This window comes from Pan paniscus, chromosome 12 (genome assembly GCF_029289425.2).
Source record: "Pan paniscus chromosome 12, NHGRI_mPanPan1-v2.0_pri, whole genome shotgun sequence".
Classification (NCBI taxonomy): Eukaryota; Metazoa; Chordata; class Mammalia; order Primates; family Hominidae; genus Pan; species Pan paniscus.
The window spans coordinates 117,822,364-117,850,297 of record NC_073261.2 but is presented as its reverse complement, the minus strand read 5'-3'; the positions used below and the strand labels follow the sequence as shown (position 1 = coordinate 117,850,297).

At 47.6% G+C, this 27,934-nt stretch overlaps 2 protein-coding genes and 1 long non-coding RNA gene across 3 annotated transcripts; 1 reads left to right on the top strand and 2 right to left on the bottom strand.

Moving 5' to 3' along the window:
* Positions 1 to 26,987, bottom strand: LOC117979269 (serine/arginine repetitive matrix protein 3-like). Its single transcript, XM_055107380.2, has 5 exons — positions 26,652 to 26,987; positions 24,700 to 24,798; positions 18,586 to 19,429; positions 6,403 to 6,673; positions 1 to 4,630 (listed from the first exon to the last, which is right to left on the bottom strand). Exons 1-4 carry the CDS (start codon positions 26,985 to 26,987, stop codon positions 6,663 to 6,665), a joined length of 1,290 nt encoding a protein of 429 aa, XP_054963355.1. The 3' UTR covers positions 1 to 4,630; positions 6,403 to 6,662.
* On the bottom strand, positions 13,156 to 15,212 carry LOC130541244 (uncharacterized). The gene is made up of 2 exons (XR_008955289.1): positions 15,150 to 15,212; positions 13,156 to 13,934 (listed from the first exon to the last, which is right to left on the bottom strand). It is a non-coding gene; the product is annotated as an uncharacterized LOC130541244 (long non-coding RNA).
* ID2 (inhibitor of DNA binding 2) lies at positions 15,385 to 17,768 on the top strand. Its single transcript, XM_034952557.3, has 3 exons — positions 15,385 to 15,836; positions 16,159 to 16,222; positions 17,001 to 17,768. Exons 1-2 carry the CDS (start codon positions 15,489 to 15,491, stop codon positions 16,213 to 16,215), a joined length of 405 nt encoding a protein of 134 aa, XP_034808448.1. The 5' UTR covers positions 15,385 to 15,488; the 3' UTR covers positions 16,216 to 16,222; positions 17,001 to 17,768.
* Positions 26,988 to 27,934: the final 947 nt, after the last annotated feature.

Here is a 27,934-nt window from a genome sequence, read left to right as displayed (position 1 = left end):
CACAGAACAGTTGTTTTTTTCTGGTCAAATTTATTACATGATAAATTAGTATATTGTTATATAATCATTTCAATATAGAGTGTATAACAGCATGCACATCTCTGTCCCCCAGCCCAAGAAACAGCACATTCAGCATGCACCACCGAAGCTCCTGGAGTAAACCTCCAGCCCTGGTCCTCGGCCCCCGCCTGGAGAAGTAACCATCTGGATTCAGCACTCCTGGCCCTCCGCACTGCTCCATACTTTCATACTCACGTTGGAAACAATGAGTAGTGTTGTGTTGTTTGCTTGAACACTCTGGATACACCAGCATCATATTGGACATATACTTCTGTGGCCAGGTGGTCTTCTCCCATCCTTATGTCTTTTATCTTCATCCATTTTGACATGTGCAGCTCTAGTCCATTTATTTTTACTGCTCTCTAGAACTCCACTGTAGGGCACTCCCACATTATCCCCTCTCCCATAGATGGAAACTTAGATGTTTTCATAATTACAAACAAATGCCGCAGTCAACACGTGTGCACATTCATTCGCATGCCCATGGCTGGAACTGTGGGGTCAAGGATGGGCACATCTTCAGTTCTACTCAGAATGCCCCTTTGCATTCCAGTGTGGTGGGATTGATGCCCATGCCCCCTGGCAGTATTGGAGAATTCCCACTGCTCCACATCCTCACCAGATTACCAGATTTTCTGTTGTCAGACTTTTTAATTTTTGCCAATCTCATGGATGTGTTGCGCCATGGTAAACCAAGTCCTAACAAGGGCCAAGAGGCCTTATGCCAACACCATCTGGCTGCCACAATTCCACCCCCACACCACCCCACTGTACACCTTCCTACACTTATTTCCTATTCCCTTCCTGGACTCACCACGTTTCTGCCACCCTGGCCTCGATGTTCCGTGTATGTACCAGACACTCATGCCTTGGAACTTTTACACTGGCTGTTCCCTCTTCCACAAATGCTGTTCCCCAGGTACAGTCATGTTCTCTCCTTGCTTTCTTCAAGTCTCTGTGCAAATGTCACCTTCTCAGTGCAACCTAGTGGGGCCACCTTATTCACAACTGTACCCAATCCTTGCTCCTGGCACTTCTCCTTTATCACCTACACCTTTATCACCTTCTAATAACCTATGTGATTCACTCACCAATTTTATTTCTTTGTCTCTTCCCATCAAAACGTAATATCCAGGTGGTGAGGGATTGTTGTTGATTTTGTTTCCTGGTATTTCCTAAGTTCTGAGAAGAGTGCTTGGCACATAATAGGCATTCAGTAAATACTTGCTGAACACATGGATGAATGAATGGAAGAATGGATGGAAGGATGGAAGGATGGAAGGATGGATGGATGAAGTGATCGATGGATGATGGGATGAATGGATGGATGGATGAAGGGACGAATGGATGGATGGATGGTTGGATGGAGCAATGGATGGATGGATGGATCAATGGATGGATGGATGAAAAGATGAATGGATGAATGGATGGAAAAATGGATGAAGGGATGAAGAGTAAATGGATGGATGGATGGATGGAGGAATGGACAGATGGATAAAGGGATGAATGGGTGAATGGATGGATAAAGGGATGGATGGAAGTAAATGGATGGATGGATAAATGAATGGATGGATGAAGGGGTGAATGAATGGTAGATGATGGATGAAGGGATGAGTTGATGAAGGAATGGATGGATGGATGGGTGGATGGATGGATGGATGGATGGACGGATGGATGAAGGGATGAATGGAAGGAAGGAAGGATGGATGGATGGATGGATGGATGAAGGGATGAATGAGTGGATGGATGGATGGATGGACGGATGGATGAAGGGATGAATGGAAGGAAGGATGGATGGATGGATGGATGAAGGGATGGATGGATTGATGAAGGGACGGATGGCTGGATGGAGTGATGGATGAAGGGATGGATGGATGGATGGATGGCTTAAAGCTCAAAGTCATTTGTGCTACTATTCACATTGGCTGCAATTTGTGAGCTTGGAAAACCAGTCCTTTTTTCCAGCCTGAGGTAAGATCTGATTCTTCACAAGGCTGTTTCACTACTGACATGTTTTCATCAGATACGTTTGCATGTTCATTAACTCATGTAAACATTATTAAAAGGACTATGTAAACAGCTTCCTACACGTTTCCTCTTGCTTTCATTCAGGTATAATTATATGAAAACACAATGTACCATATGTGCCAACGGGCCATTCCCTTTCTTGTGCTTCCAAACGACAATTCCCCTCTGCAAACACACTCAGATACCAGGTCTTTACATTTCTCCTTCTACTCCAAATCTAATCTGCCTTCTGAAGACAAAAATCTCAAAGCCCCTGCCCAATGATATGGCAGCCAACAATGTCCATTCTCACCCTAATATGGTCTAGGAACTCACTCTTACCTTTAAAAGTGCTTTGCAAATTGTAAAAGGGTATTCAAAAATGGTTACTTCCTCCTTCACTGTACCCTTGTCACAACTATTCAAATAGTCATAAACATTCAATGCTTCCAAACATGATGGTGGTTTCCAATCCTCTTCACCCTACCCAAGTTCAACATGTCACCCCTCCAGTAGTCACTATGTCCCCTCACACAGGAAACATCTCAGAAACAGGCATGAGTGTCCTGACAGCTGCAGAGGAATAAGTATGCTGAAGGTCACTGAAAGCAACTGGCCAGCAGCCTCTAAATCAGTTTTATTTTCTTCCTGGCATACTACTCGTCTAGATCTTCCAGCCCCCTCCCTTGCAGTTAGGTGTGGCCATGTGACCGAGTTCTAACACAGTGGTTCTCAATCAGGACAATTTTGCCTCCCGGGGACATCTAGCAATGTCTGGAGAGGAGGCAACTGTGGTTGTCACAACTGCAGGAGAGAGGAGAGTTCTATGGGAATCTAGTGAGTCTCTGAGGCCAGAGAGCATCCTGCTGAACATTCCACAATGCACAAGACAGCTCCTCACAACAATAAACACCATTCACAGGCTTTGTGGCTTTGTTCTAACTCTGATTAGCCTTTGGCCAGCTCAAATGCCCATGGTGCCAAAACCCTACACTCACCCTGTACTAATAGTTGAGAAACCCAGTTCTAACCAATGGAATGTGAGCTAATGTGTTGGAGCCAATTCCTTGCCTGATCCATAAAAACCAGCCAAGTGCAGTTGTCCAAGCTCTTTCCTCTTCCTTAGTCTGGGTGGAGATGATCCCAGGCAACTTGGAAGCCACATGCCGAATACAATGGGGCCACAAAAATGGGAAGAGCTTACATCTGTCACTGCTTGAATGAGAGCTGTCTGCCCATCAGTAACACACATTTTACACTACGAAATAAACTAGCATGTTAGAGATCTGGGTTTGTTCAAGATACCAGCTGGCATTAGCTAACTCAGTCACAAATACTTTTGCTTGTTTTCTTGAACAGATTCTCCAATTTATGGAGCTCCATTTGAGCCAACATCGCCTGGGGGACATCTGGATTGGCCAGTCCTATTTCAAGTGGGAGAGGGACCTCCAGGGTACATTTCTCTGGAAATCAACTTATAACTGATATAACGAGCTGGTTTATGCAAAGACACAGGAGGGGTCTGTGGGCCCATTTAAGTCTCTGACGAACTTTTGAAATTGGTCCTCTTTAGATAAGCTCGCTACAGTTCACCTCTGGCCATTCTAGTCCTATAGGACTTCAAATTCGAATCTCTACACTCTATGTGCTGCAAGTTTAGTCGAAGATATCTTCTCTTGCCCAGTTATCTTAACCAGTCAGAGCTTAGTAAAAATAAATGCAAGTTCCTATTTCTTTACAGATTTACTATATCTGTCAAAAGGCGTTTCTGCAATTGTAGTGATCGTTTACTGAGGAGGTTGCTAAATTTAGCAGATGAAATATAAGGAGATACTCATACTAAGAAAAATTATTCTATTCATTGTCCAGCCAAAACTTAAATTTAAATAGGTTTCCTGCATTTTATCTGGCAACCGTATTTACTGAGCACTTATATTTTTCCAGGTACTACGTCTGAGATACATTCGAATCCTCAAAATAACACTGAGCGGGGCGCCACTATCGTCTCCATTTTCAAATGGGGCAAGAGAATGCAAAAGGCTAAGTTCTCTCCCTGGGTCACAGCCCACCTGCCATTGGCAGTGCTGGGATCCCAAAGCAGCCAACACATGGGCTCTTCTCGCCTGGTCCAATGCTCAGAGGTGTGCCCGCAGGCAGGATCTGCTCAGGGAATGCTCCCTATTTCACCACCATTCCTTTAAAACCTACAGAAAGCATAGTCTTTTTTTCTAATGGGCAATCGTCAAAACACAGTGGCTGTAAGGGAACCTGAAGATGTGGTGAGGATGGTTAAGAATATCTTATTTAAAACTTTCATGTTTTGGAACTATTGTAAAATATCCATAGTAAATATTTCCTTTTTTAAAGCTTGCATTTCTCTCAGAGATGGGTAAATGGATGTGATCCAGGTTCAGCAAGTCTTAGGAGGCGACTCGGTGCAAACATCAGGAGCACAGACTTTGAGGTCAGATGGGCGTGGGCTTAGATTCTGGTTCCACCATCTCCTGGCCGTTCTGGCATGGGCAGGTTACCTGGGCATCCTTCACACTGGCAGTTTGCTGGCCTGCAAGATATGAAAGCAGCAGTCTCCGTCTGAGGGCTCTGTAAGGGCTTAGTGCAGAAGCAGGTGAGGGAGCGCTGCCCATCCTTTACACATGGGAACCTGGGGCTCATGGTGACTCACCCTAGGACACGCTGCAAACCAGGGGTGCAGGTGCTCCCAGAGACGAAAGAAACAAAGGACTGGGTGGGAACCAAGAGCTCAGGCTCAGGGAGGGACAGACTGGGGGAGCCCTCAGCCTCACCCCCCAGGCCCCAACATGCACCCCACCCCCGTAACGGCAGCAACCAAAGAACCTCATCCCACTTTATTGCGAGGATTGCCTGCTTCTGCATTTCTTTAGTGGCTCCTCCTGGAGAATTCAGGACTCATGACTTGAACTAGCAGGACTTGATGAACTGTAACTGCATCCACCCACTCCTGACTGCTTTCTCGGGATCAGAAATGGCCACACTGGGATTGTGTCACTGGGCAACACCATCCCAGGAGTTCCTGCACCTTAAATCAACAAGACAATGGGAGAAAAAGCCTGATCCTAACCTGGAAGCATGATCATCACTCCACACTCAAATTCTTTACATTGTTGTTGTTGTTGTTTTTTAATGTTGAAATCACTTTAAAATCTTGATAAAGAGAAGTGACACCTCTGAGATGTTTCTGTGACACTGTTTCTGCAGTGTCTGGAGGTACCAGATGCTCTCACTGCCTTTCCAGGAAACTGTGCGGCCCACAGGCAGTCACCTCTCATCAGTGAGGCTTCCTCGTGTCTCCAGGGCTGGTACCTGAGCTGGTACCATTCATCATACTTGGTTTTGGTTCAAAACATACAGTCATCACACAGGGTTATAAATTCTATATCTTGGGGGATAGTTGGTAGGGGTTCTTATTGGTTAAAAGAAAGTCCTAAGAATATACTAGACATATATCAAATAAAACCTTTATTTCTTTTAAAATTAAGGCACTTTTAGGCGGGGTGCAGTGATGCCTGTAATCCCAGCACTTTGGGAGGCTGAGACAGGCAGATGACTTGAGCCCGGAAGTTCGAGACCAGCGGGTAATATGGTGAAAATCCATCTCTACAAAAAAATACAAAAATTAGCCAGATGCAGTGGCTCACATCTGTAATCCCAACACTTTGGGAGACCAAGGCAGGAGGACCACTTGAGCTCAGGAGTTTAAGAACAGCCAAGGCACCATGACGAAACCTCGCCTCTAAAAAAATACAAAAATTAGCCAGGTGCAGTGGCATGTGCCTATAGTCCCAGCTACTCGGGGGACTAGGGCAGCAGAATTGCTTGAGCCCAGGAGGTAGAGGTTGCAGTGAGCTATCGCACCACTGCACTCCAGCCTGGGTGACAGGAGTGAAACCCTGTCTCAAAAAGAAATAAATAGCTGGGTGCTGTGATACATGCCCATAGCCCCAGCTACTTGGGAGGCTGAAGTAGGAGGATTGCTCGAGCCCAAAAGGTTGAGGCTGCAGTGAACCATGATCATGCCACTGTACTCCAGCCTGGGCAACAGAGTGAGACCCTGTCTCAAAAAAAAAAAAAAAAAAAAAAAAAAAAAAAAGGCAGGTTTGTTGGGTGTAGGGATATGTTTATTTTATGCACTATAAATCATGTTGTTATAAAACTTTCAGGAAAAATACACAAATAAATTATCAATGATTACAACTATAATGAATGCACAAGATTATACCTAGAAACTCTGTACCCCCAATTTCTCTTTTGGAGGCCACTTTATGAAACAAATCACCCACAAAAGTATTGGCTTACGACAATGAGTTACTCTACAGTCCCACTGGCCAGGCTCCAGCAGGCAGCCTCACGATGTCTTGTGTGCATGGTCAGTTGGTGGCTGGGGCTGAGGTCATCTTACTGGGCTGGACATCCACGGAGTCCTCTTTTATTCCCAGCCAGGTGCTCAGCTGGGATGACTGAGGCTGGCCCCTTTTTTAGCCCTTTCCATGTGGCCTCTTCATGCCACCAGCTTAGAGTTCCTCACTGCATGGTGATCTCAGAGATGTCTGCATTTGTTACATGGTGACTGTAAGAGAGAAGCCAAGAAACCAAAACCTTTTAGACTATAACCGTCCCACTTCAACCAAACGCCACAGAAAAGACTGTGGCCCCAACTCTAACCCCATCAGCAAAGGGGAGTGAAGAGCTAGATGGCCCCCCTCAGTCTGCTGTCAGAAGACGCCACCCTGAACAACAGGATGGTGTCAGAGAAGGTGCAGTGGGGAGCAGACAGTCATCCCTGCAGGTCAGCAATAAGCATCAGCAGAGGCTACCTGGGAGCCTGAACACCCACCCACCCCATCCACCACCCAGGGGATAATCAGGCACTGCTCTCTCCCCACTGAGGTTGTCAAGGTTGAGTAAGAACTGCGACATTCATCACCTTCCAATGGTAAGATGCCTCCGTCCCACAATGTCATTGGAGGCCACGTGAAGAGCACCCCCTCCCAAGCCAGGGTTGTGCAGCAAAGGCCACTATAATAGAAGATTTAAATAAGCTCCACATCATAACATTACCCCCAAAACGCCCAGGTTTCAAGAAAAAAGAAAAAAAATCATTCATCATTCCAAGAACCAGGAAAAGCTCAACTTGAACGAGAAAAGACAATCAACAGTTGCCAACACTGAGGTGACACAGATGTTGGAATAATCTGACAAGGACTCTGCAGGGGCCATCAGAAAAATCTTCTAATGAGCAATTATGAACAGGCAAAAAAAAGATGAAAAAATAGAAAACTCAGTAAAGAAGCAGAAGATGTAAAGAAGAATGAAAGGGAAATCTTAAAACTGAAAAATACAGTAACCAAAGTAAAAACTCATTGAATGGACTCGAAAGCACAGTGGAGAGGGCAGAGGAAACCATCTGTGAACCTGAAGACAGAACAACAGAAATTGCCCAACTGAACAACAGAGAGAAAACAGATTTTTAAAAAATATATTAACATAGTCTCAGGGACCTCTGGGATTATAATAAAAGATCTAACATTAGTGTCATTGGAGTTCTGAAAAGAGAAGAGAAAAAGGGCAGGGCTGAAAAAGCATGTGAAGAAATAATGGTTGAAAATTTCCCAAGTTTGGCAAAAGAAGCTGTCTAGAGAACCTCAAACAGAATAAACCTAAAGAAATCCATGCCTAGAGAGATCATAGGCAAACTTCCAAAAATGAAAGACAAATCAAGGAGAGAGAAACCACACCTTACTTACATTGGGGAAAAAGCAATTCAAATAACAGCAGATTTCATATGAGAAATCAGATTTTGTCATGAGAAACCTTGATAGAAGGAAGAAAGCACCACAGAATGTCAGGTGCTAAAAGGAAAAAACACTGTCAACCCCAAACTCTATATCCAGCAAAAATATCCTGCAGAACTGAAGGCAAGAACAAGACTTCAGATGCGGGAAAACTAAGGGAACATGTCACCAACACACCTACCCTAAAAGACTGTCCAAAAAATGCTCTTGAAACAGCAGGAATTAATGAAAGGGAGACTAATGGAATATCAGGAAGGAAAAAAGAACAAAGGAAAAAGAGAAAATGCGGGTAAGTGTAACAGATTTTCCTTCTCTTGAATTTCTAGAAATGAGTGTACCGTTGGTTTCTTAAAGCAGGCGTCCCCAAAACCCCAAGCAGTGGGCTGGTACCGGTCTGTGACCTGTTAGGAATCCCAGGCAGAGCAGGAGGTGAGCAGTGAATGAGCATTACTCCCTGAGCTCTGCCTCCTGTCAGATCAGCCACAGCGTTAGTTCTCATGGGAGCGCAAACCCTACGGTGAACTGCACATGCCAGGGTTCTAGTCTGTGGGCTCCTTAGGAGAATCTAATGCCTGATGATCTGAAGTGGTACAGTTTCATCCCAAAACTATACCCCTAGTACCCACCACCCATCCCCCAGCCCCACTCCCTCAACCCTCTCCCAACCCCCCATTGGAAAAATGGACTTCCATGAAACCGGTTCCTGGTGCCAAAACGGTTGGGGACCGCTGCCTTAAAGGGTCCAAGTAGGCTCATTCTCACCCAGCAGTCTGCCTACTGCAGGGTTCATTTAAGAGGCCAATTATTTATCCAGGGCTCATTTAAGAGGCCAATTATTTATCTGAAGCTTCTCAAATTGTGGTCGCCGCACCACCGGCATCAGCATCTCCTCGCCATGCTTGCTTAAAATGCTATATCCTGGGCTGCTCACCAAACCTACTCAATCAGAATTTATACAGGTGGCCACAGAACTCTGGGTGTAAACGTGGGTTTCTTACATAGACTAAGGTTTGAAAAGTCCTAAGATGTTAGTTGACCTTTAGTTAACAAAGGGTCAGGCTCAGTCATTCAGTGTTAACTTGGAAGAAAAATGAGAACAAACTGTTTTCACAGATTCCTGGCTCTTGGCAATCCAGCTGTCCAGGAGTGGAATACATTTCAAGGTTAAAAGAGTAATCAATGCTCCACCTGGAGTCAAGGTTACACACCTTTGCACAATGGCAGGCTGTCCTAGGAAGTGTTGGCTGGAGTCTAGGCCACCACAGAGGAGTCTGTCATTCACGTGTGCCTGCGTTTCTTCCTCTCTGAAATGGGGGCAGCCTTTCCAAACTCTTGGGCTCAAGGTGAACAGCAAAAGAGGTGTGCCGTGCACAGGCGTGTAAAAGACTATTTTTTACCTAAAGTGAATGTTTACTCTCTCCTTAAAGAGGGCCTTCGTGTTGCTCTTTTTTCTTTGAAATGGAACGTCTGTCTCTCTATTCTTCACACAGAATCCTAGAAAGTCAGGCATGATGGTTAAAATTAAATGTATGCCTTAATTTACCCATCCTTTTCTGCGGAGTCCTGATGAAGGGCAGGCCTAGGACTAAACAGGAGAGGCCCTGATGTCAGCGGAGGCAGGAAGAGGCCAGTAAGAGCCCAGGACCCACCGCAGAGCTAACCAGGGCGATGTGCGCTCCACCAGCTAGAGCTCAAATCCTTCGCCCCGTGCCTAGGACTGCTCCTCCAGGTCCCCTCCGCCCGCGGTGTCTCCACGTTCCCTCCTGGAGACGCAGCCTTAGGTCCTGCCCCTCCCGCTGAATGGTTCGCGGTGACGCGCGACTGGGGTCTTGCAGGACCCGCGCACGCACTCTAACTGGAAAGGAAAAGTCTGCAAACTGTCATTATTATGAGGAGAGGGCTGAATCTGGGAGTAAACGCCTTAAAGATGCGGCAAGGGGAAGAAGGAGTTCAAACTATTGAAAAATCTGTCCACCAGCCAACTCGCGCTGGCGCCGCCTGGGTAACACCAGTGCCCGGGCGATCGGTTCGCCTGCCTCCTCGGCCGAGAAAGGGCTGTGCCCCAAAGCCCTTGTCCTGTGCCCAGGACAAGTGCGTCCCGGCCAGGCCCTAGCCCGTCCCAGGGACCGAGACAGGGCTCACAGGGCGGCTGCCCCAGCTGGGAGCGCACGTGGTGCGAGGCAGGCGGGTTCCTCCTCACTGAAGTCATGGACTTGGCTCGCTGCGGAGGGGCCGGCGCGCGAACGTGGCTTGAGCCAAAAAAGAAAAAGCGCACACAATGTGTTTCTTGTTAGGGACTGCAAGCCGGGGCCTCGGGTTTTGCTTTTGGTGCCGCATTATAATATTAAGATGCAGTTTGATTCCGGACAAGCCCGCCCTTGTCGCTGGCTGGGGCGGATTCCCACGGACGCTGGTGGGCGGGGGGGGTGGCCTGGGTGCTGCGCTGTGGCGCGGGGGTGCACAGCGGATGGAGGGGGGGATCCCTGCATGACCTAGGCTCCCTGCGGTGGCCGGACCCCAAGACTCGCGCCTCGGGGCGGCGCAGACAAGGCGACGCCAGCCCCGCTCCCGCCAGCTCGCGGGCGGCCCAAGATTGTTTTCCAAGACCTTATCTCTCACTCAAGTTAATTTTCTCTTTTAATGTGGTGATCGGAACAAAAGACACAGGAAAATCCTTTGTGAAAGCTAACGCAGCCACAAATCGGGGCACTTCACAGCATTTGTAACAAAATATTTGCAGTGCCCGTAGTTAAGTCGGCCCCTCCGCCAAACTTCCCAAACTTTGCTTTCTTTGAACCAAGCTGAAAAGTGATCTCCCTAAAAGGGGATCAGAAGATTGCAAGCAATTGGATTTAGCACGGAGTTCTACCTGGTGCTCTAGAGAGCTCTGGGCACACAGGATGGTGCGGGAATCCTGGAAGGAATTACAGCCTGAATGGTGGCAGGGCAGGGGAGGAGCCACTGTTAAGCCATGGTAGTCGCTGAAACGCTTTGTTAATGCCATTTATTAGCTGTATGCGACAATAAGTGTAAGAGGTTAGGCAGGTCTTCAAAAATATCCAAAAAGAGAAAAATAAACATTCCCTTGTTTGCTTTTTGTGGCTTTGCTCATTTTCTTCCCCTCGAGTGGCCCTTCATCTAAGGCTGTGTTTTAAACCCAAAATCGGTTATCTGGTTTCAGGGTAAGGGCTCCCTCTTGCCAAGGTATTAAATAAACAAGTACAGCAAAAACTTGAATCCTTATGTAATCCAAATGCCGTTTCCTCGAAAACCACAACAAATGCTGCTAAACCAGATAACAGGACCGGGAACATTCGGCCCCCCAACCCCCACCCCACAACACACAGCCTCCGCCCCCAGCTTTAGGACCAACAGAGGACATTTATGTTCAGGAACTCCTCTCCAGGACAGATAAATAATTGCTACTAACACTCTCAACTGCAGATGAGCACCCTTGAGGGATCCGGATGCCATAAACTGTCCAGGAATGTTGGCATCTGGTTCTTAAAGCCAGGACCCCAGGAGGCGTCTGCGTCTGCAAGCTGACTTGGAAGTTTCTGGCCTCTTGATGTTCTCAGTCGAAAATGGTGCATTAGAAAGGGGATTGGTCTGGCCCGCGCTTTGTAGTGGTAATGAGGGCGCGAATCGCGCTAGGCTCTGCGCGCGCGAGGCTCCGCCGAGCAGGAGGACTGGGGCTGCACATCCTCCCGGCTCCCCCAGGGCGGAGAGGGGGACCGTTCTGGAAGAAAAAATTGTTTATGCGCAACCTCCGAGGGTTCCGAGAAGTTAGGCAGTAAGAAGGTGTGGAGGTTGGGAGGGCGGGGCGAGTCTTTCAATCTTTCAAAGGTATTTTTAGGAATCCAAGATCAAAGCCATTCGGCGAGAAACCGAAATAATCCAAAGGAGTAAACAAATCTCGCCATGTGCTAAGACAGTGACCTTCTCCCCATCCACCCTTCCCTCGCGCCAGCCCCACCCTGAACGCCTCGGTTGCAAAAACAAAATAAAGCAAAACCTTTTGCTTTGGCAACCTCTAAGCCACATTATGCCTCCTTTTGCAAAAGGAAGATTTCTTTCTTCTCCATCTCCCGGCTTTTTTCCTTCGTCCTCTCCTCCGCCCCTCACCCGCCCCCCCCCCCCCCCCCCCCCGAGCCCTTTTCTTTTCTTCTCTGTCCTCTTTCCTTCCCCAAATCACTCGAAACTTAAGACGTGCAGCGGCTGCAGGTGCGCGCGGGCCGGCGGCCGGGCCTGGGCGAGCCTGGGACTGCCGGGCCTCGCAGGCATTGATCAGCTGGGCGCGCGCGCTGAGTGACGGCGCGGTTGCCATGGCAGCCGCCTGAGCGGCGCCGCGAGGACAAGGCTGCAGGGCGGCGTGAATGGGCGGCGTCACGCGCCTGGCGCCAGAGAGTCTGCTCCGGGGCTCCGGCTCCGGCCCCGCCGCGGCCTGGCCCGCGCGCCGCCGCCGCCGCCGCCGCCAATTCATCACCTGTCAGGGATCACTCGCGGGGTCACGGGCGGAATGGACACAGCTGTGAGAACAAAACCCGGGAAAGAAAGGCGAACGCTCCCCATTGCGCCAGATGTGCAGGGAGGACCTTGAGACGCGCCCCCCGCCCCCGCAGGCTCCTCCCGCCCCCCGGCGCATCACGCGGGGGTGGCAAAGGCGGCCTGGCCAGCGCGGAGCTCCCGGCCCGGAGCTGCTTCTGATTACCGCGAGGGGCCCGGACGCGAGAGCCGCCGCGGGGCCTGCCCTAGAGGCGGAGTGAGTGAGTCCTGGAGCCAGGCTGGGGGACCTTACGGGCCGGTCTGTCGCTGCCACGGGGTGGGGGCGTCCCGGTGGGGAGTCGAGGGGGACCGCACCAACACCCACCAGCGGAAGCCCTGCACACCTTCCCACCGCCCGCGGATCTAGCCCTCCCTCTAGCTGGGGCCGTTTGAACTTTGGAGGCCTCAAATGCAAACCCACCCAAGCCACCAATTGACAGATTTTGACTTGCTTTTAAACCCACTTCGAAAATGCTCCGACACGATTTTCCCCCACGAAAGCAATTTTTAAGGTGATTTCATATTGGGCGTGCTGAAACAGACACACTAGTAACTTAGGCCTTGTTTAAATCATTAACTTATACAGCTTCGTAATCCCCTTTAAATGATCTTTAAATGAATGTAAAACTGGGTAGTGTGCCAATAGAATCGAATTCAGCACAGCCAGGCAGACTGGACTCTGACATGGCAGCTAAAGAAAGAAACACCAGAAAACTTTCACCATATTTAGCCATTTTACTACATCAGGGTACAAAAATGATCATGGGAGAAGGCACTGCCTTAATCAACTTTGCAAAGTGTAAAGTGAAACCGCACAATGCTCATTACCGCCCAGCCCAGAGCCTGGCTGTGGGGATAATGAGGCTGGCACGGATGTTAACATACGGTGTCCTTGGAAAAAGCTAGGAATGCGTCAGTATCGAAGAGCTGCAATGTCCAAGAATCATAAGTAATAATTTGAGAATCCCAAAGATGTTTGTTTACATTGGCTATTATTGTAAAATAGTCAAAGTATAACATCATGAACCAAAATAGTGTCAAAACAAAATCTGTTCCACTGTGGCACGTATGTGACAGAAACACATGCACACAAAGTACATCAAAAGGCTCGAACTGTGGGAGGACTCGGATAGTAAATCACTTCCAGACTTAATATCAGAAGAGATACGGTGCGTCCAACGCTGTCAGGGACAGAGTCGCAGGCAGCATTGCCTGGCCTTGGGAAGGCCCTCCGCAAACCTCTGGCTGGACAGGAAACAGTTTACCTCCTTCCTCCAAACTGAGGGGGCTGAATTTCAGGAAGGTGAGCTCCACCTCAGTGCCACCCACTCTGCCTCCCTGGAGAGGCGTCATGGGGCGCATAGCTGTCACGTGACGGTCAGAGACTGCTGGCCCCACCAGCTGAGAAATTAATCATTAATTGAAGGAAAAAACACTGTTTCCCCATTATCGAGCTTTTCTTTCAGCCTCTAGGCCTGCCCCTTCCGCTTTCTGAAATGCAAAGGAGGTAGAGATTGAGGCAGAAAGTAAATAAGATTTGAATATTGCCTTTCCTGGAGTTTTCTAGTTCATTGTTTTCTGGAGCAAATATTTTCAAAAACAAGAAACTGACAGACTGGTCAAAACAGAATTCTAGATAAGCTACAATTATGTGAAAATTAAGGTATTTGAGTAAATAGCTGCAAACTTTTTAAAAGTTAGACTGAAAGAACGAGTTCTTAAAGATTTTCAGCCAAAAAAAAAAAAAAAACCTTGAACCCGTATTCAGTACTGTGCTGAAAAGATTCCAAACCTCATATATGACAATATTTTTTTTTCCTTAGTGTGAAGATGTCTATCAATGGCTAGGGCCACCTATCTGTCACAAAGCTTTGGAACTCCTCTAGGTGTTGGAATGTAACATCAGAAATCACAATTAGTGCATAATTAATCACATTACTTTGCCACCTACACGGAAGGGCACAGACCGGCAGCCTTTCAAGGGCAGTGTATGTAAATGTAGTTTCAATATGCAAATTCTCCTAATTATTTCCGATTAATACAATCATTATAATAGCCCTGCCTTCTTCTTGAAAAGGAACCCTGAAAGCGCCCTGCCTGTGAGAGCTCCTTAGCGACCGGTGAGGTTGGGCATGGTTTCCAATAAGTACTCATTTTCTTGAGTTTACAGTAATGCCTCCCGCGCTGCTCCGGGTTGCAAAAGCCCACACTAAGCCTGTCGTCGAATGCGTGCGTGGGTGGTTTGTTTGTGTTAACATAACTTTTCCTTATCTGAAGAGACGAACTCACTCTACAAACGTGACTCTTCAGTGACAACCTAATTTGCGTTTTCACTTTCTTCTGAAATGCTTTCTATCTTTCCTCACGCTCTCCCTCCGATGGGTTGCAGTGAACTGTGGCTTCCCCCCTGCGGTGCTGAACTCGCCCGTGTAGCTGTGATTTTAGAGCTGCGGACAGCTCCAAGGTGTGTAGGGCTTGGTCTGGGAACACCCCCAGGGCAAGGGTCCCGCCGCGCGCTTGGAATTAGAATTAAGAATGCATATTTAGGCGCCCAGGGTCTGCCCCCTTCTCCCTCCTCCTTCCCCTCCCCCTTCCCCTCCCCCATCTTCCCTTCTCTCTCTCCTCCCTCCTCCTCTCCCTCCTCCCGTCTCCCTCCTCCCCGCCCCCCGCCCCCCGCCCGCCGCTCCCCGCCAGCCCCGCACTTACTGTACTGTACTCTATTTACCACCCCAGCTGGGCTCGCGCCCCGCCCACCCCGCGGGGATTGGCTGCGAACGCGGAAGACCCAAGCCCACGCCCCGCGCCCGCGCCCACCAATGGAAGCGCCCGCTCGTCTTGATAGACGTGCCACCTTCCGCCAATGGGGACGAAGGGAAGCTCGAGCGTGTGGCCCCGGCGAGTGCGGATAAAAGCCGCCCCGCCGGGCTCGGGCTTCATTCTGAGCCGAGCCCGGTGCCAAGCGCAGCTAGCTCAGCAGGCGGCAGCGGCGGCCTGAGCTTCAGGGCAGCCAGCTCCCTCCCGGTCTCGTCTTCCCTCGCGGTCAGCATGAAAGCCTTCAGTCCCGTGAGGTCCGTTAGGAAAAACAGCCTGTCGGACCACAGCCTGGGCATCTCCCGGAGCAAAACCCCGGTGGACGACCCGATGAGCCTGCTATACAACATGAACGACTGCTACTCCAAGCTCAAGGAGCTGGTGCCCAGCATCCCCCAGAACAAGAAGGTGAGCAAGATGGAAATCCTGCAGCACGTCATCGACTACATCTTGGACCTGCAGATCGCCCTGGACTCGCATCCCACTATTGTCAGCCTGCATCACCAGAGACCCGGGCAGACCCAGGCGTCCAGGACGCCGCTGACCACCCTCAACACGGATATCAGCATCCTGTCCTTGCAGGTAAGACCTGCTCCGGGGTCCCCGCCCCGCCGCCGCACACTCCCGCGGTCGTCTGGGCTGTCACTAGGAGATCCGTAGCCCAGATGGTGACTTTCGCATGAGCTATTTAACTTTATTTTCTTCAGAATCTGCTGTAGATTGAGCTGTGCGTGAAATTGCTAGTAAGTTCTGACATGTTAATGCGTCTGTCTTTAAATCTGAATTGTTACCATAAACGTGTTTAACGGAACTTGCTGGTCTGTGGACTACTTCAAAAAAAAAAAAAAACCCTTTCTACTTAACGTTGTCTTAACCTCGTACTCTTTATCCTCTTTCTTTCCAGGCTTCTGAATTCCCTTCTGAGTTAATGTCAAATGACAGCAAAGCACTGTGTGGCTGAATAAGCGGTGAGTGTTTGCTTGTGCCACCCGTGGGTAAACTGCCCCTCGGTGTGTGTGCGCGCGCGCGCATGTGTTTTTGCTTGTGTATCTATAAAATGTCTGATTTGGTAAATGCATGCTTACTTCGCGGTGTTACCCGTACTACATTGTCTCACTAGACATGAAGGAGCTTGTAGCTTTGGGTGCTCGAGATCACAGAACATTTTCCTTTAAAAGGAAATGATGCCAATAACTTACTACGAAGGCGGCCGAGGAACGTGTGTATTGGCTTTGTAGCAAATGTAATGCCCTGGCTCTTCCTACGAGTCCTCTGGTACTATGAGGTACTAACCTCCACTGTAATTAATCTTATCGCCACAAATTCCATAGTGATCCTCCTTCCCTAAAACTATAGTCCTCTGGGATTCTCTGGGCTAGTTGAGGATTGCTACCCTGTGCCTTCAACCCTGTGATGTGGGATCCCAGACTTCCCTATCTGTTAACTAAAGGGCTGTTTTCAATCAAATAATTGTTACAAGAAGCAGACTGGCGCCTGTAGCACTGCTGTTGGAGATCCAAATAGGAGATTGGGTTGGGAAGTTTTTCCCTTGAGTCTCAGCTATTTTAATGTTTAATTTGCGCTGTCGAGGCGAGTGTGTGTGTTGGATCTGGACGCCAGGGTTTGCCCAATCTTTGAGTGTTTGGTTAAATGTTCAAACTGTGGCTTCCTCCCGGCGCCAGTCGCCCGCCTCTGCCCTTAGGTTACATTCTCTTAAACATGCCTTTCTCCCCCACTCTTTCGCAGGTGTTCATGATTTCTTTTATTCTTTGCACAACAACAACAACAACAAATTCACGGAATCTTTTAAGTGCTGAACTTATTTTTCAACCATTTCACAAGGAGGACAAGTTGAATGGACCTTTTTAAAAAGAAAAAAAAATGGAAGGAAAACTAAGAATGATCATCTTCCCAGGGTGTTCTCTTACTTGGACTGTGATATTCGTTATTTATGAAAAAGACTTTTAAATGCCCTTTCTGCAGTTGGAAGGTTTTCTTTATATACTATTCCCACCATGGGGAGCGAAAACGTTAAAATCACAAGGAATTGCCCAATCTAAGCAGACTTTGCCTTTTTTCAAAGGTGGAGCGTGAATACCAGAAGGATCCAGTATTCAGTCACTTAAATGAAGTCTTTTGGTCAGAAATTACCTTTTTGACACAAGCCTACTGAATGCTGTGTATATATTTATATATAAATATATCTATTTGAGTGAAACCTTGTGAACTCTTTAATTAGAGTTTTCTTGTATAGTGGCAGAGATGTCTATTTCTGCATTCAAAAGTGTAATGATGTACTTATTCATGCTAAACTTTTTATAAAAGTTTAGTTGTAAACTTAACCCTTTTATACAAAATAAATCAAGTGTGTTTATTGAATGGTGATTGCCTGCTTTATTTCAGAGGACCAGTGCTTTGATTTTTATTATGCTATGTTATAACTGAACCCAAATAAATACAAGTTCAAATTTATGTAGACTGTATAAGATTATAATAAAACATGTCTGAAGTCAATACCTGGATTCCGAGTGGTTTTTAAGATCTCTGGCATTCACTAGCTCTTTTCTCTCTCTGTCTCCCCCTCTCGCCCCCCCCCACACACACACATACTGTTTTCTTTATCCCCTTCTCCATCCCCCCACCAGCAGCACCCCTGAAGCCTTTACTTGTGTACAGAGAATCTTATCAGATGTGTGGTAAGGCAGAGGGCTGAGTTGACAGGGACTGGGGAGGCTTTGAGCACAGAAGTGCCTCTGAGTCCTTAAGAGAAAGCTTGGTTCTGTGCCTCAGGGCTGAGTTTAAAGCCAAGAATGAGTTGAGTCTGGCAGTGTGGAAGCACTACCTGTCTGAGTGGGCGTTAAGACGCTTCTCTGGAGTAAATGAAAGTTAATCAGGAGAAGAAAAGAGCCTGTACAGAATTCAGAACATGATTTCAGGTTTAAGGGCAGAAACACCCGAGGGTTACTGTTTGCCCAGGGAACTAAGCTGTCACCTGGCCCCGGGCTCCTGATGCCTCCTTGGCTTCGCCTGCGTCCACACCTGTAGCCCCCCCCCCCACACCACCCACCTCCAGGCCTCCGGAGACGGGGCTGGGCCGGGCGCATTTTCCCGGACTTTTCAATCGCCCTCAGCCTTGACGGCCGCCCTGGACTGGAAGGAAGAGGCAGCGGGCAGAAGCCTTTCCAAGCCAAAGACCGCGGGTGGCCACGTGCTCAAGACTGGTCTGCGTTTTCGGTCCCGGGGCGCGAGGTGGGCTGGGAGGCTCTAGAAGGCGGGTCCCAGGTGGACGCGAACCGGGGGAGGAAGGGATCCGGGCGGGGCAGCAGCTCACCTGGGGCGGAACAGGTGTTCGGGCGGCGCCACCGAGGAGTCCGCGCGTCTCCCCGCCCTGACCCCCGATCGCTCCCCGCGGGCGCTGGCGCTGGAGGAGGGCGGGGGCCGTGGAGCCGCGGCCGCCCGGATCGCCCTGCGGACCCGCGCCGGGGACTGGGCTCTGCCGGAGCCAGCGCGGGGCGGTCGTGTGGTTGATCATCATACCCGGAGGAAGCCCTGAGGGCCGTAGGGGCGTCTTCCCCGTCGCAGGCTACCCGCGGACCTGGCCCCCAGGTCCCCGCCACCTGTCGCCAGCCGCGGCCCCGGCCGACCTCTGCGCGGCGGGGAGGGAAGCGCGCTCTGGTCCCAACCCGACCCCCGCCTCGCCTCCGGGAGAGGCGCAGACGCCGGCCGCACGCTCGCCCCCCAGCCACGGGGACCCGCGCGTAGTCCGCTCGGACAGCCCTGGGGAGCGTCCCCGGACGGAAGCAGTGCGGGCGGGACTGTGGGGCGGCCCGGGCCCTTTCGAGCCCCTGCCGGGCACCGCTGGCGACGTTGGCCCCGGGACCCCTGGAGCCGCAGCCGAGGCGCAGCGGCCCCTCTCGGAGGCGACTTCCCGCGGCGCCAGCCGCGCTGCCCGACTCCGGCCGTGGAGCCCGGGCGCCACCTGCTGGCCTACACGAGGACGGCGGCTCTCGCGCGGGGCCTAGTGGGCCTGGGGCCCGGGCACTGGGAACCCGAGGAGCAATCCGTGGGGTGGAGGAGGTCCCGGGAGAAAACGCCAGGGAGTGCGGCCTTTCCAAATGAGTGCTGCTCCAGCATGTGTACAGCCGTTTCCACGTGTGGATCTCATGTAATCTTTGCTACTGCATAGCATAGACAGGATCCCCTTTTGCAAATTAGTAGTTGCTGCCAACCTCTATGCTAGGTGCTGTCCCAGAGATTTTTAAAAAGATCAGACAGGATCCTAGTCTCAAAGAGACTATGCTTGGATTGTGGGGATAAATGAATTGTGAAGTCACATGAAAGCCAGAATGCTTTCCCTTCTCTTTCCTGGACGTTTTGTTAAATTTTGTTTTAATTTTTCTGAACTGCTTAATAACTATTAAGCAAGAACGCCAGTGTTAGTTAAAGCAGTGGTAGGTGGGAGTCGGCCTCCTTTTCTTATTCCAAATCCTAATGAGAATCGATCACATTTCTTCCATTTAGTAGGATGTGACTGTAGGCTTCTGTTGTAATAGATACTGTTTCTCACTTTTTGGAAGAGCCTTTCAATTGCTAGGCTTGTTGGAAGGGGTTTTTTTTTTTTTTGAGAATTTTAAATCATAATTCGTGAGTCAATTGGTAAAATACTTTTGACTGCATTTACTGATATTATTTTTGTCTGGTGGATTACACTGATATTTCTGATACTGAACTAGCCATGCATTTCTGAAATAACTCCTACGTGAACATCATATATTATTACTTTTTATATCCACCGTGGATTCTGTTAGCCAATATTTTATTTTTGAAAATGAAATGGAACTGTGATTTACTTTCTTGTGTTGTCTGTAACTGGTTTTTGAATCAAGATCATACTAACCTCAAGCAATAAATGTACAGGTCAGTTTACATTTAATTTTAGCGTTCAAAGCCATGGGTGCATCCCTGAAGGTCGGCTAACGTGTAGTCTGTCTATTTCAGAGGTGAGCATTGAGTAGCCAACAGCACACAACCAGGCAGTGGGCAGACGAACTCAGTCCAGCGCTTTTTCAGGAACATAAAAAGGACTTTCAAGTAGAGGGTGAAGATGTAGACTCTAATAGAAAATAATATTCTTGTCAATAAGGAGCTGCTTTATAGAGCTTTTAAAATCCACAGCTAATAATTTGTGCGGCTCTCTGCAGGGCAGGTGCAGAGCCATCCCAATCCCCTTCAGCTTGACACCCCATACATCCTTCCAATTTTTGATGCATTTTGCTACCGGAAAAGGGGTTTCAGACTTTGAGTGTCTTTCTGGATGCTGATCCAGAAAAGGTGTTGGATGTTTTTCTATTTCATCATAAAGATACTTTGAAGACCAGGGGCAGTGGCTCACGCCTGTAATCCCAGCACTTTGGGAGGCCAAGGTGGGTGCATCGCTTGAGCCCTGGAGTTCAAGACCAGCCTGGGCAACATGGCAAAACCCCATCTCTACTAAAAATACAAAAGTTAGTTGGGTGTGGTAGTGCACGCCTGTAGTCCCAGCTACTCAGGAGGCTGAGGTGGGAGGATCTCTTGAGCCCAGGAGGTCAAGGCTGCATGATTGTGCCACTGCACTGCAGCCTGAGTGACAGAGCGAGACCCTGTCTCAGAAAACTAATTAATTAATTTAATTAAAGATAATTTGAGTCAGAGGCAGCATAAGTTGAGAAGCTCAACATGTGTTTTGTTTATTGCTGACTAAAGTAGGCACTATGAGGAGCACCGCCTGAGACTGTAAGGAAGGAAGGAGATTTTCCAGAGGCCCTGAAGGAAGATGCAACAGAAGGACAGTGGGAAGAGCATGCACACATTTGTGGCAGTCCTGAGTGAGGGCACCAATCCCAGTAAACTAGGGCATTGGCCAAACAGGAATTACAGACAAGTTTTTACAACCCTGTGAAGCAGGGCATTGAAACTGATACTACCACCCAGGATCCTGGAAGGCCTGAAATCTCGGTTATAGATTAGAAAAAAATAATACTCATTAGCTCAGGAAGATCATAAGGAAGCTTGTGTGTGAACCTGAGCTCAAGAGGGAAATGAAAATCTCCTCCGAAAATTTTTACCCATAAACATGCCCTTATGGGCAATGGAGATTCAAATATGTACTACCCACTTGGTTTGAGAAATTTTGATGCTGAGAAATTAACACAAAAATGGGTTTCTGGCTGGTGATACCCCTGGAGTGCTTGGAAGTGGCACATGCAAAGGTTCTTCTCTGGAGAGAAAATTTCTCAATACAGACTACACAGAATTCTCACATTTTCATGGTTGGGTGAAAGTCAGTTTATAATTCAAAAATTTTAAAAACACTGAAAACAATTTACCATGAGAGAATCAGTAGCTAAAATGAAGAGAAAGATTAGAAACAGAAGATCTAAAATGGCTATAAAGTAAGCACAACTAAGATGATTAAAGAAATTTAAAAATTAAGCAAGAACATAAAAAATCACAATATACAGTATTATATATAAAAGAATAGGCAGATTTGAAAACGAACAACATCAAAGTGCTTACATATAGTTATTGAAAGTGAAAACTCAATGAAAATGTTAAAACCCAGATTAAAAACTACTGGAGAGAGAATTAATGAACTGGGAGATGAACCTGAAAAAATTACCCAGAATGAGCACAGAGAGATAAAGATAAGATAAATATGAACTCAAGGTAAGAGACAGAAAGGATAGAGAGAGAAGTTCCAACAAGTATGGCAGACTGTATCAACTGGTTGTGGCAGTAGAAGGGAATCTGTCACAGTAAACATTCAAGCAACTTGAATGTTAGATATATCTTCTCTTAAAGACTTTTAGTCAAGCTAATATTCTGCACATATACATGTTTTGTTTGGTTTCAGACAGGGTCTCTCTGTCACCCAGGCTGGAGTGCAGTGGCATTGATCACAGCTCACTGCAGCCTCAGCCTCCCTGGGCTCAGTTGATCCTCTCACCTCAGCCTCCTAAGTAGCTGGGACTACAGGTGTGCACCACCACGCCTGGCTAATTTTTTCTATTTTTTTTGTAGAGCCAGGATTTCACCATGTTACCCAGGTGGTCTCAAACTCCTGGGCTCAAGCATTCCTCCTGCCTTGGCCTCCCAAAATGCTGGAATTACAGGTTTGAGTCACTGCACCCAGCCCACATATACATGTGTTAAAAATTAAGATGAAAAAATCCAACACAATTAGAAATAGGAAAACGGTAGCAATAGAGTTCACAGATAAAGTAATCAACAGCCTGTAAGCATACAAAAAGATGGCCAATTTCACCCATAATAAGACAAGTGCAAATGAAAAACTATATAACAATTCTCACCCAACAAATGGGCACAAATCCAAAAGTTTGACAATATACTCTGTTGACAAGACTGTGAGGGAAACAATCTTGTATATTGTTGATGATAAAATACTCTGACCCCTATAAAGAGGAATGTGGTGATATCTAGCAAAATTGCATATGCATTTACTCTTTAACCCAGCTTTCTCCCTCCTAGAAATCTATCCCAAAGTTACATTGCAAAAATATGTAATACTGTATGCACCAGGTTAATAGATTTGGCATTGCTTTTAATAGCAAATGACTAGAAACAACCCAAATTTGGGACTGTTTGGAAAAGCTCTAGTATACTAATACATGGTGATGTAATGCAAAGAGGAGATCTTTATATACTGACATGGGTTTTCCAGGACAAAGCGTCAGGTGAAGAATGCCTAATACAGAACAGTGTATATGGTGTGCTAGCTTTTGTATGAGAAGGAAGGTGTAATAGTAACACATAGATTCATATTTGTTTATATTTTCAGAGAAATGAAATGGAAGAAAAAACTAAAACTAATAAAAATGGTTATTGATGGGAGAGGCTAGAATAGAGTAGAGGAAGCAATGTTAGAAAGGGAGTGTAGTATTTCTGAATGTATATTCCGTGTCAATCTTTCACTTAATGGGTTTACTAAACTTTGACGATCATTGTCTAAATCGACTACTCCTTTAGTTATCACATTACAGTGAATACATTCATCATTAGAAATTGCAGCATGGTGGCCAGGCGTGGTGGCTCACACCTGTAATCCTAACACGTTGGGAGACTGAGGTGGGTGGATTGCCTGAGCTCAGGAGTTCAAGAGCAGCCTGGGCAACACGGTAAAACCCTGTCTCTAATAAAATACAAAAAAAAATTAGCCCCCGGGCATGGCAGTGTGAGCCTGTAATCTCAGCTACTCGGAAGGCTGAGACAGGAGAATCACTTGAACCCAGGAGGCAGAGGTTGCAGTGAGCTGAGATCGCACCATTGCACTCCAGCCTGGGCAACAGAGAAAGACTCCGTGACTTTCTAACTGTTTCAATTATGGTTATCTGAAATCCAGCTCATACTGGAAAGTCAGGAAAATGCTTAATTATTTCTCTTTAATTCTCCATTTTTACAATTATATTGTATTAAATGTGGTATTTCTGAATGTATATTGTCATATGGTTTTGACTGAGATATGTAAATACTTTTTACAAATTACATTTAAAGAACAATATGTAAGTAGAAAAAAATGACAACAAATGGACCTAATTACGTCTCAAGTTAGTAACATACGCACACAGAGGAAAAATGACCCCAACTGACCTTCGACAGTTTCACTGTACATTCCCAGTGGATCTATTCTAAGGACAAAAAGAACTGCAAAGAAATCATAAACTTCCTTTAGTAGCCACATCGCTAGTAATAATATTGGTATTGTTATTTTTGAACTATTATATGTATATTGTAGGATAAGCAAAGAAGTAATTATACTGTCATTAGGAACCAAGATTTTCAATGTAAGAGAAATGAAACATCAGCATAACGTTCAAGAAGTAAAAGCTCTGAAATCTTATATTTGAACTGAAAATATCAATTTAAATGCATGTTTCTTTTTAAAAATATATTTTTATAGCTTTCCACTGAAAATGCCAGAAGCAATGACAACCAGGTGATAATAAGCACCCGCTTACACCAGTTTGTACGATCAAGTACCACTCACCACTAAAAGGAACCAGAGTTTTTTGGAGAAATGGCTGATTCCCGATCTAGGACAGGAAGTAAGACTAAAAATAAAGAGGAGACAAAAATAAAGCAAAAACGCTTTGGATACCAATGGAGGTTTCTAGGGCACCAGCACATTCTAAAAATGGAGAATTAAAGAGAAATAATTAAGCATTTTCCTGCCTTTCCAGTACGAGCTGGATTTCAGATAACCACGATTGCAAGAGTTAGAGAGTCACCATGTTGAATCCCTAAAGATGAGTGTAGTCACTGTAATGTGGTAACTAAAGTAGTAATTGATTTAGACCATGATCTTCAAAGTTTAGTAAACTCATACATTGTAAGGTTGATGAGAAATTTTGTAATAGAATAATCAGGCTGTTAATAAAGAAATGATCACCTGAACCGACTGATCAATCTCTAGAAAACCAATCAACTGGCCATGAGGTGCCTCCCGATGGGACATGATCGACGCCAGCGACACTTCCTGTGAAGTATTCTTAGGGAAAAGAAGAGTAAAAATTCAATCTGGGGTAACATCAATCCCTGAGACCTAACTTCTTGTCAATGGGAAACAGGAGAGAGCAAGTGAAATGGGATCGCAGGAAGTGTTCAGACAAACCCGGAACAGGGCATCCTTGGACAACCGGCCCAACCTTTCCAACAAGCCGATGACGAAGAAGCAGAGGCCAAGCACTGAAAACACTTAAAATACCACCACCACATGCAATGGATGGGCTTTGTCTGGATCCTGAAACTCTAAAGGGACTTTTTTTTTTTTTTTTTAGATTGCTGGGGAAATTTGAGTGAGGGGTGGGTATTATATAATAGTGAAGATTTTGTTTCCTTAGGTGTGAAATTGGTATTTTTGAGATGCATACTGAAGTTTGTAAGGATAAATGACATAATATATAATATTTGCTTTAAAATCCTCCAGAAAAAGAAAAAGGGAGTAGGGCTGGATGAGCCAGATATAGTGAAATGCTGCCGCTGTCACCACTGAGTGACAGGCACATAGGTGTCCTCCGTTCACTCCTTTTGCATATGTTTGGGAATGTTTGTGATAAGTAAGTTAGAAAAATAACCCAGTCCTCTATCTACTGGAGCACAGAGATGCCCCCACTGCCCAACTCTCTGAAAAGGCCCTGGCCTCCTGACACACTGCTTGGCACCCTCATTCACTTCCTCAAGATTGACCTTGACTGAGACAGCAATTGAAGTCTCCGCCCTTCTGGCTCTGAACTACTTTCACTCCTACTGAGACGCTGCATCACTATGACAGGGGCGCCTAGCATGGATCTTAGCATTTGGCAGCAAAGAAAAGTGGCCGAAGCCTAGGAACGTCCTGGCTTGCCTTCCTCTTCTGCCTGCTGCCATTATAAGTAGAATGGCGTGTGTACTTCCACGTATATGATTATGCCACTTCTTGGAATGTGGTCTTAGTTTTAAGTAATTCTCCACCTAGGGACAAGGCTGTAAGTTTTGTTTTACAAACATAATCTTCTAAATAAGCTCTAAATAAGTTTCATCAGTTCTGAGAGAAAGTTCTTAAGCACACAATTCTTCAATATTTGATGTTTCAAAAATCCTATGGAAGCAAGTTAGGCAGAGAAAAGGACAAGGCCATTCTTAATGTTGTAATTTTACCAGAGTTCGCCAAAGCCTCCCAGGGGAGGGAAAAAAAAGACTCCTAAAAAATGTCAACTGAAACTTTAATTGCCTGAAGTAAAATATTTTAAAGAGTGAAAATTTCAAGTTTAAATTTAATCCAAACCAGTTAAGTTGATTCAATCTAAAAATATCTTGACTGGGAAGGAAATTTTTGGAAAAGTTTGTCAAGTCCTGGCTTTGTACCTGACAATGACTTTTAGAGAATCATCCCCAAACAAGTAGACGCCCTTGAGTGCTCTCCCTGCAAACCGCGTTTGCTGCAGGGCAATGCCAGCTCACACAGGCCAAGGGGTAAAAAGCAGGACTCTTCCTGCTAATTATTTTTGTTGTATCATCTATTGTCTACAGGAACAAAACATCCACCCTAGCGAGCTGCTCCTGCAAAAACAGGGGGACACCTCTTGCCACTGAAAGTCTCTGACGTGTCGATGGAGTTACATTGATGTATTAATTTATTCGGCAAACATGCATGGGACTACGCCAGGCGTGGCTCTAGGTGCTGCCGACACTGGGATGAAACAGCCGGGATCCCTGCCCCTGTGGAACTTGCATTCCAGCAATGGGAGACAGACCATGAGTGTGTCTCATATGCATTCGAAGACAAATAAAGCAGGGAAAAAGAGGAGACAGAACCTAGGTGACCAGTTATGAAGTATGAAGGTGTCGTCTTCTGTCCTCAACCTCCGGTTGCCGGGACCCTGCGGAGCTCAGCCGACTCCGGGTTAGCATGGCCAGTTGGGGGCGTGAGAGAGCAGCCGCAGCGGGGCGGCGGGAGGATGGGAGCGGCCGCAGCCCCTGTGCTTCCCGGGGACTTGCCGTCCACCTGGGGGTCCCAGCAGCCCCGCCCAGCACTTCTTCACCCTGGCCTCCCTGTGGCTGCGCCTGAATCCAGACCGCGCTTTTCCCCACACTCAGAGGACCAGCCTGATGGTCCCCGTCCCTGAGCCTGCGGCCCCTGCATAGAGGCTCTACGTCCCAGGCACAGGGACCCTCCTCCAGCTTCTGAGCTTCAGTCATTCCCGCCTTTCCCCTCTGCTCCCTCATCCTGGGGGGCATGCTGCCTGCGGCACTGCCTCGGTGACAGCTTGGAGTGCTGTTTGTTCAGCTCCCCAGTTAACACATTCTAGCTAGTTAGCAAGCTTACTCTCTCTGTGAGAGCTCGGGGGGTTTCTGTCTCCTGACGGGGCCCTGACTGGTACCCCAGGCTCCATGAGAGCACCGTGGACAACAGGAGCAGCCGAACACGCAGAATCTGCGGGAAGGGGAATCGGGCAGTGGGTGCGGCCCGTGCAAAGGCCCGGCGGCAGCAGCCATCCGGGGAAGTCCCACCTGAAGGCAGTGAGGGGCGGTGGGAGTGGTGACGGGGAGGGGGTGGAGGGGGCTGGGAGCTGGTGGGGGGCTGATGGGGGGCGGTGGGGGCAGTGGGGGCTGGTGGGGAGTGGGGGAGGGCTGGTGGGAAGTGGTGGGGGCTGATGGGGGCAGGGGAGGGGGCTGGGGGGTGGTGGGGGGACGGTGGGGGCTGGTACAGGGGTGGGGGAGAGCTGTTGGGGGGAGGTGGGGGGATGGGGGCTGGTGGGGGAGAGGGCTGGGGGAGAGCGGTGGGTGGTGGGGGAGCGGTGGGGCATGGTGGGGGACAGTGGGCCGGAGCAAGGCAGCCAGGGGCCCAGTGCGAGGAGAGGAGAACGGACAGGATGGGGGAGGCCCATCACACCCAGCCTCACAGGCCGCGCTAAGAGCTTTGGCCTTTACTTTGTGTAAACTGGGACCTTGGAGAGCTTTGCGCAGGAGAGTGATGGAACCAAACTATTTAGCAGCCACATTTCTTTTAATGTTTCTCGTTTATAGGTTACACATTTGTTGTTATTATTATTGATTTAATAATACTGTGTCAAGATAAAGTTGTCAAAATCACGGCACCCAAACTTCACATTATAAAATTTTAATCACAACCTGTTTTATCACAA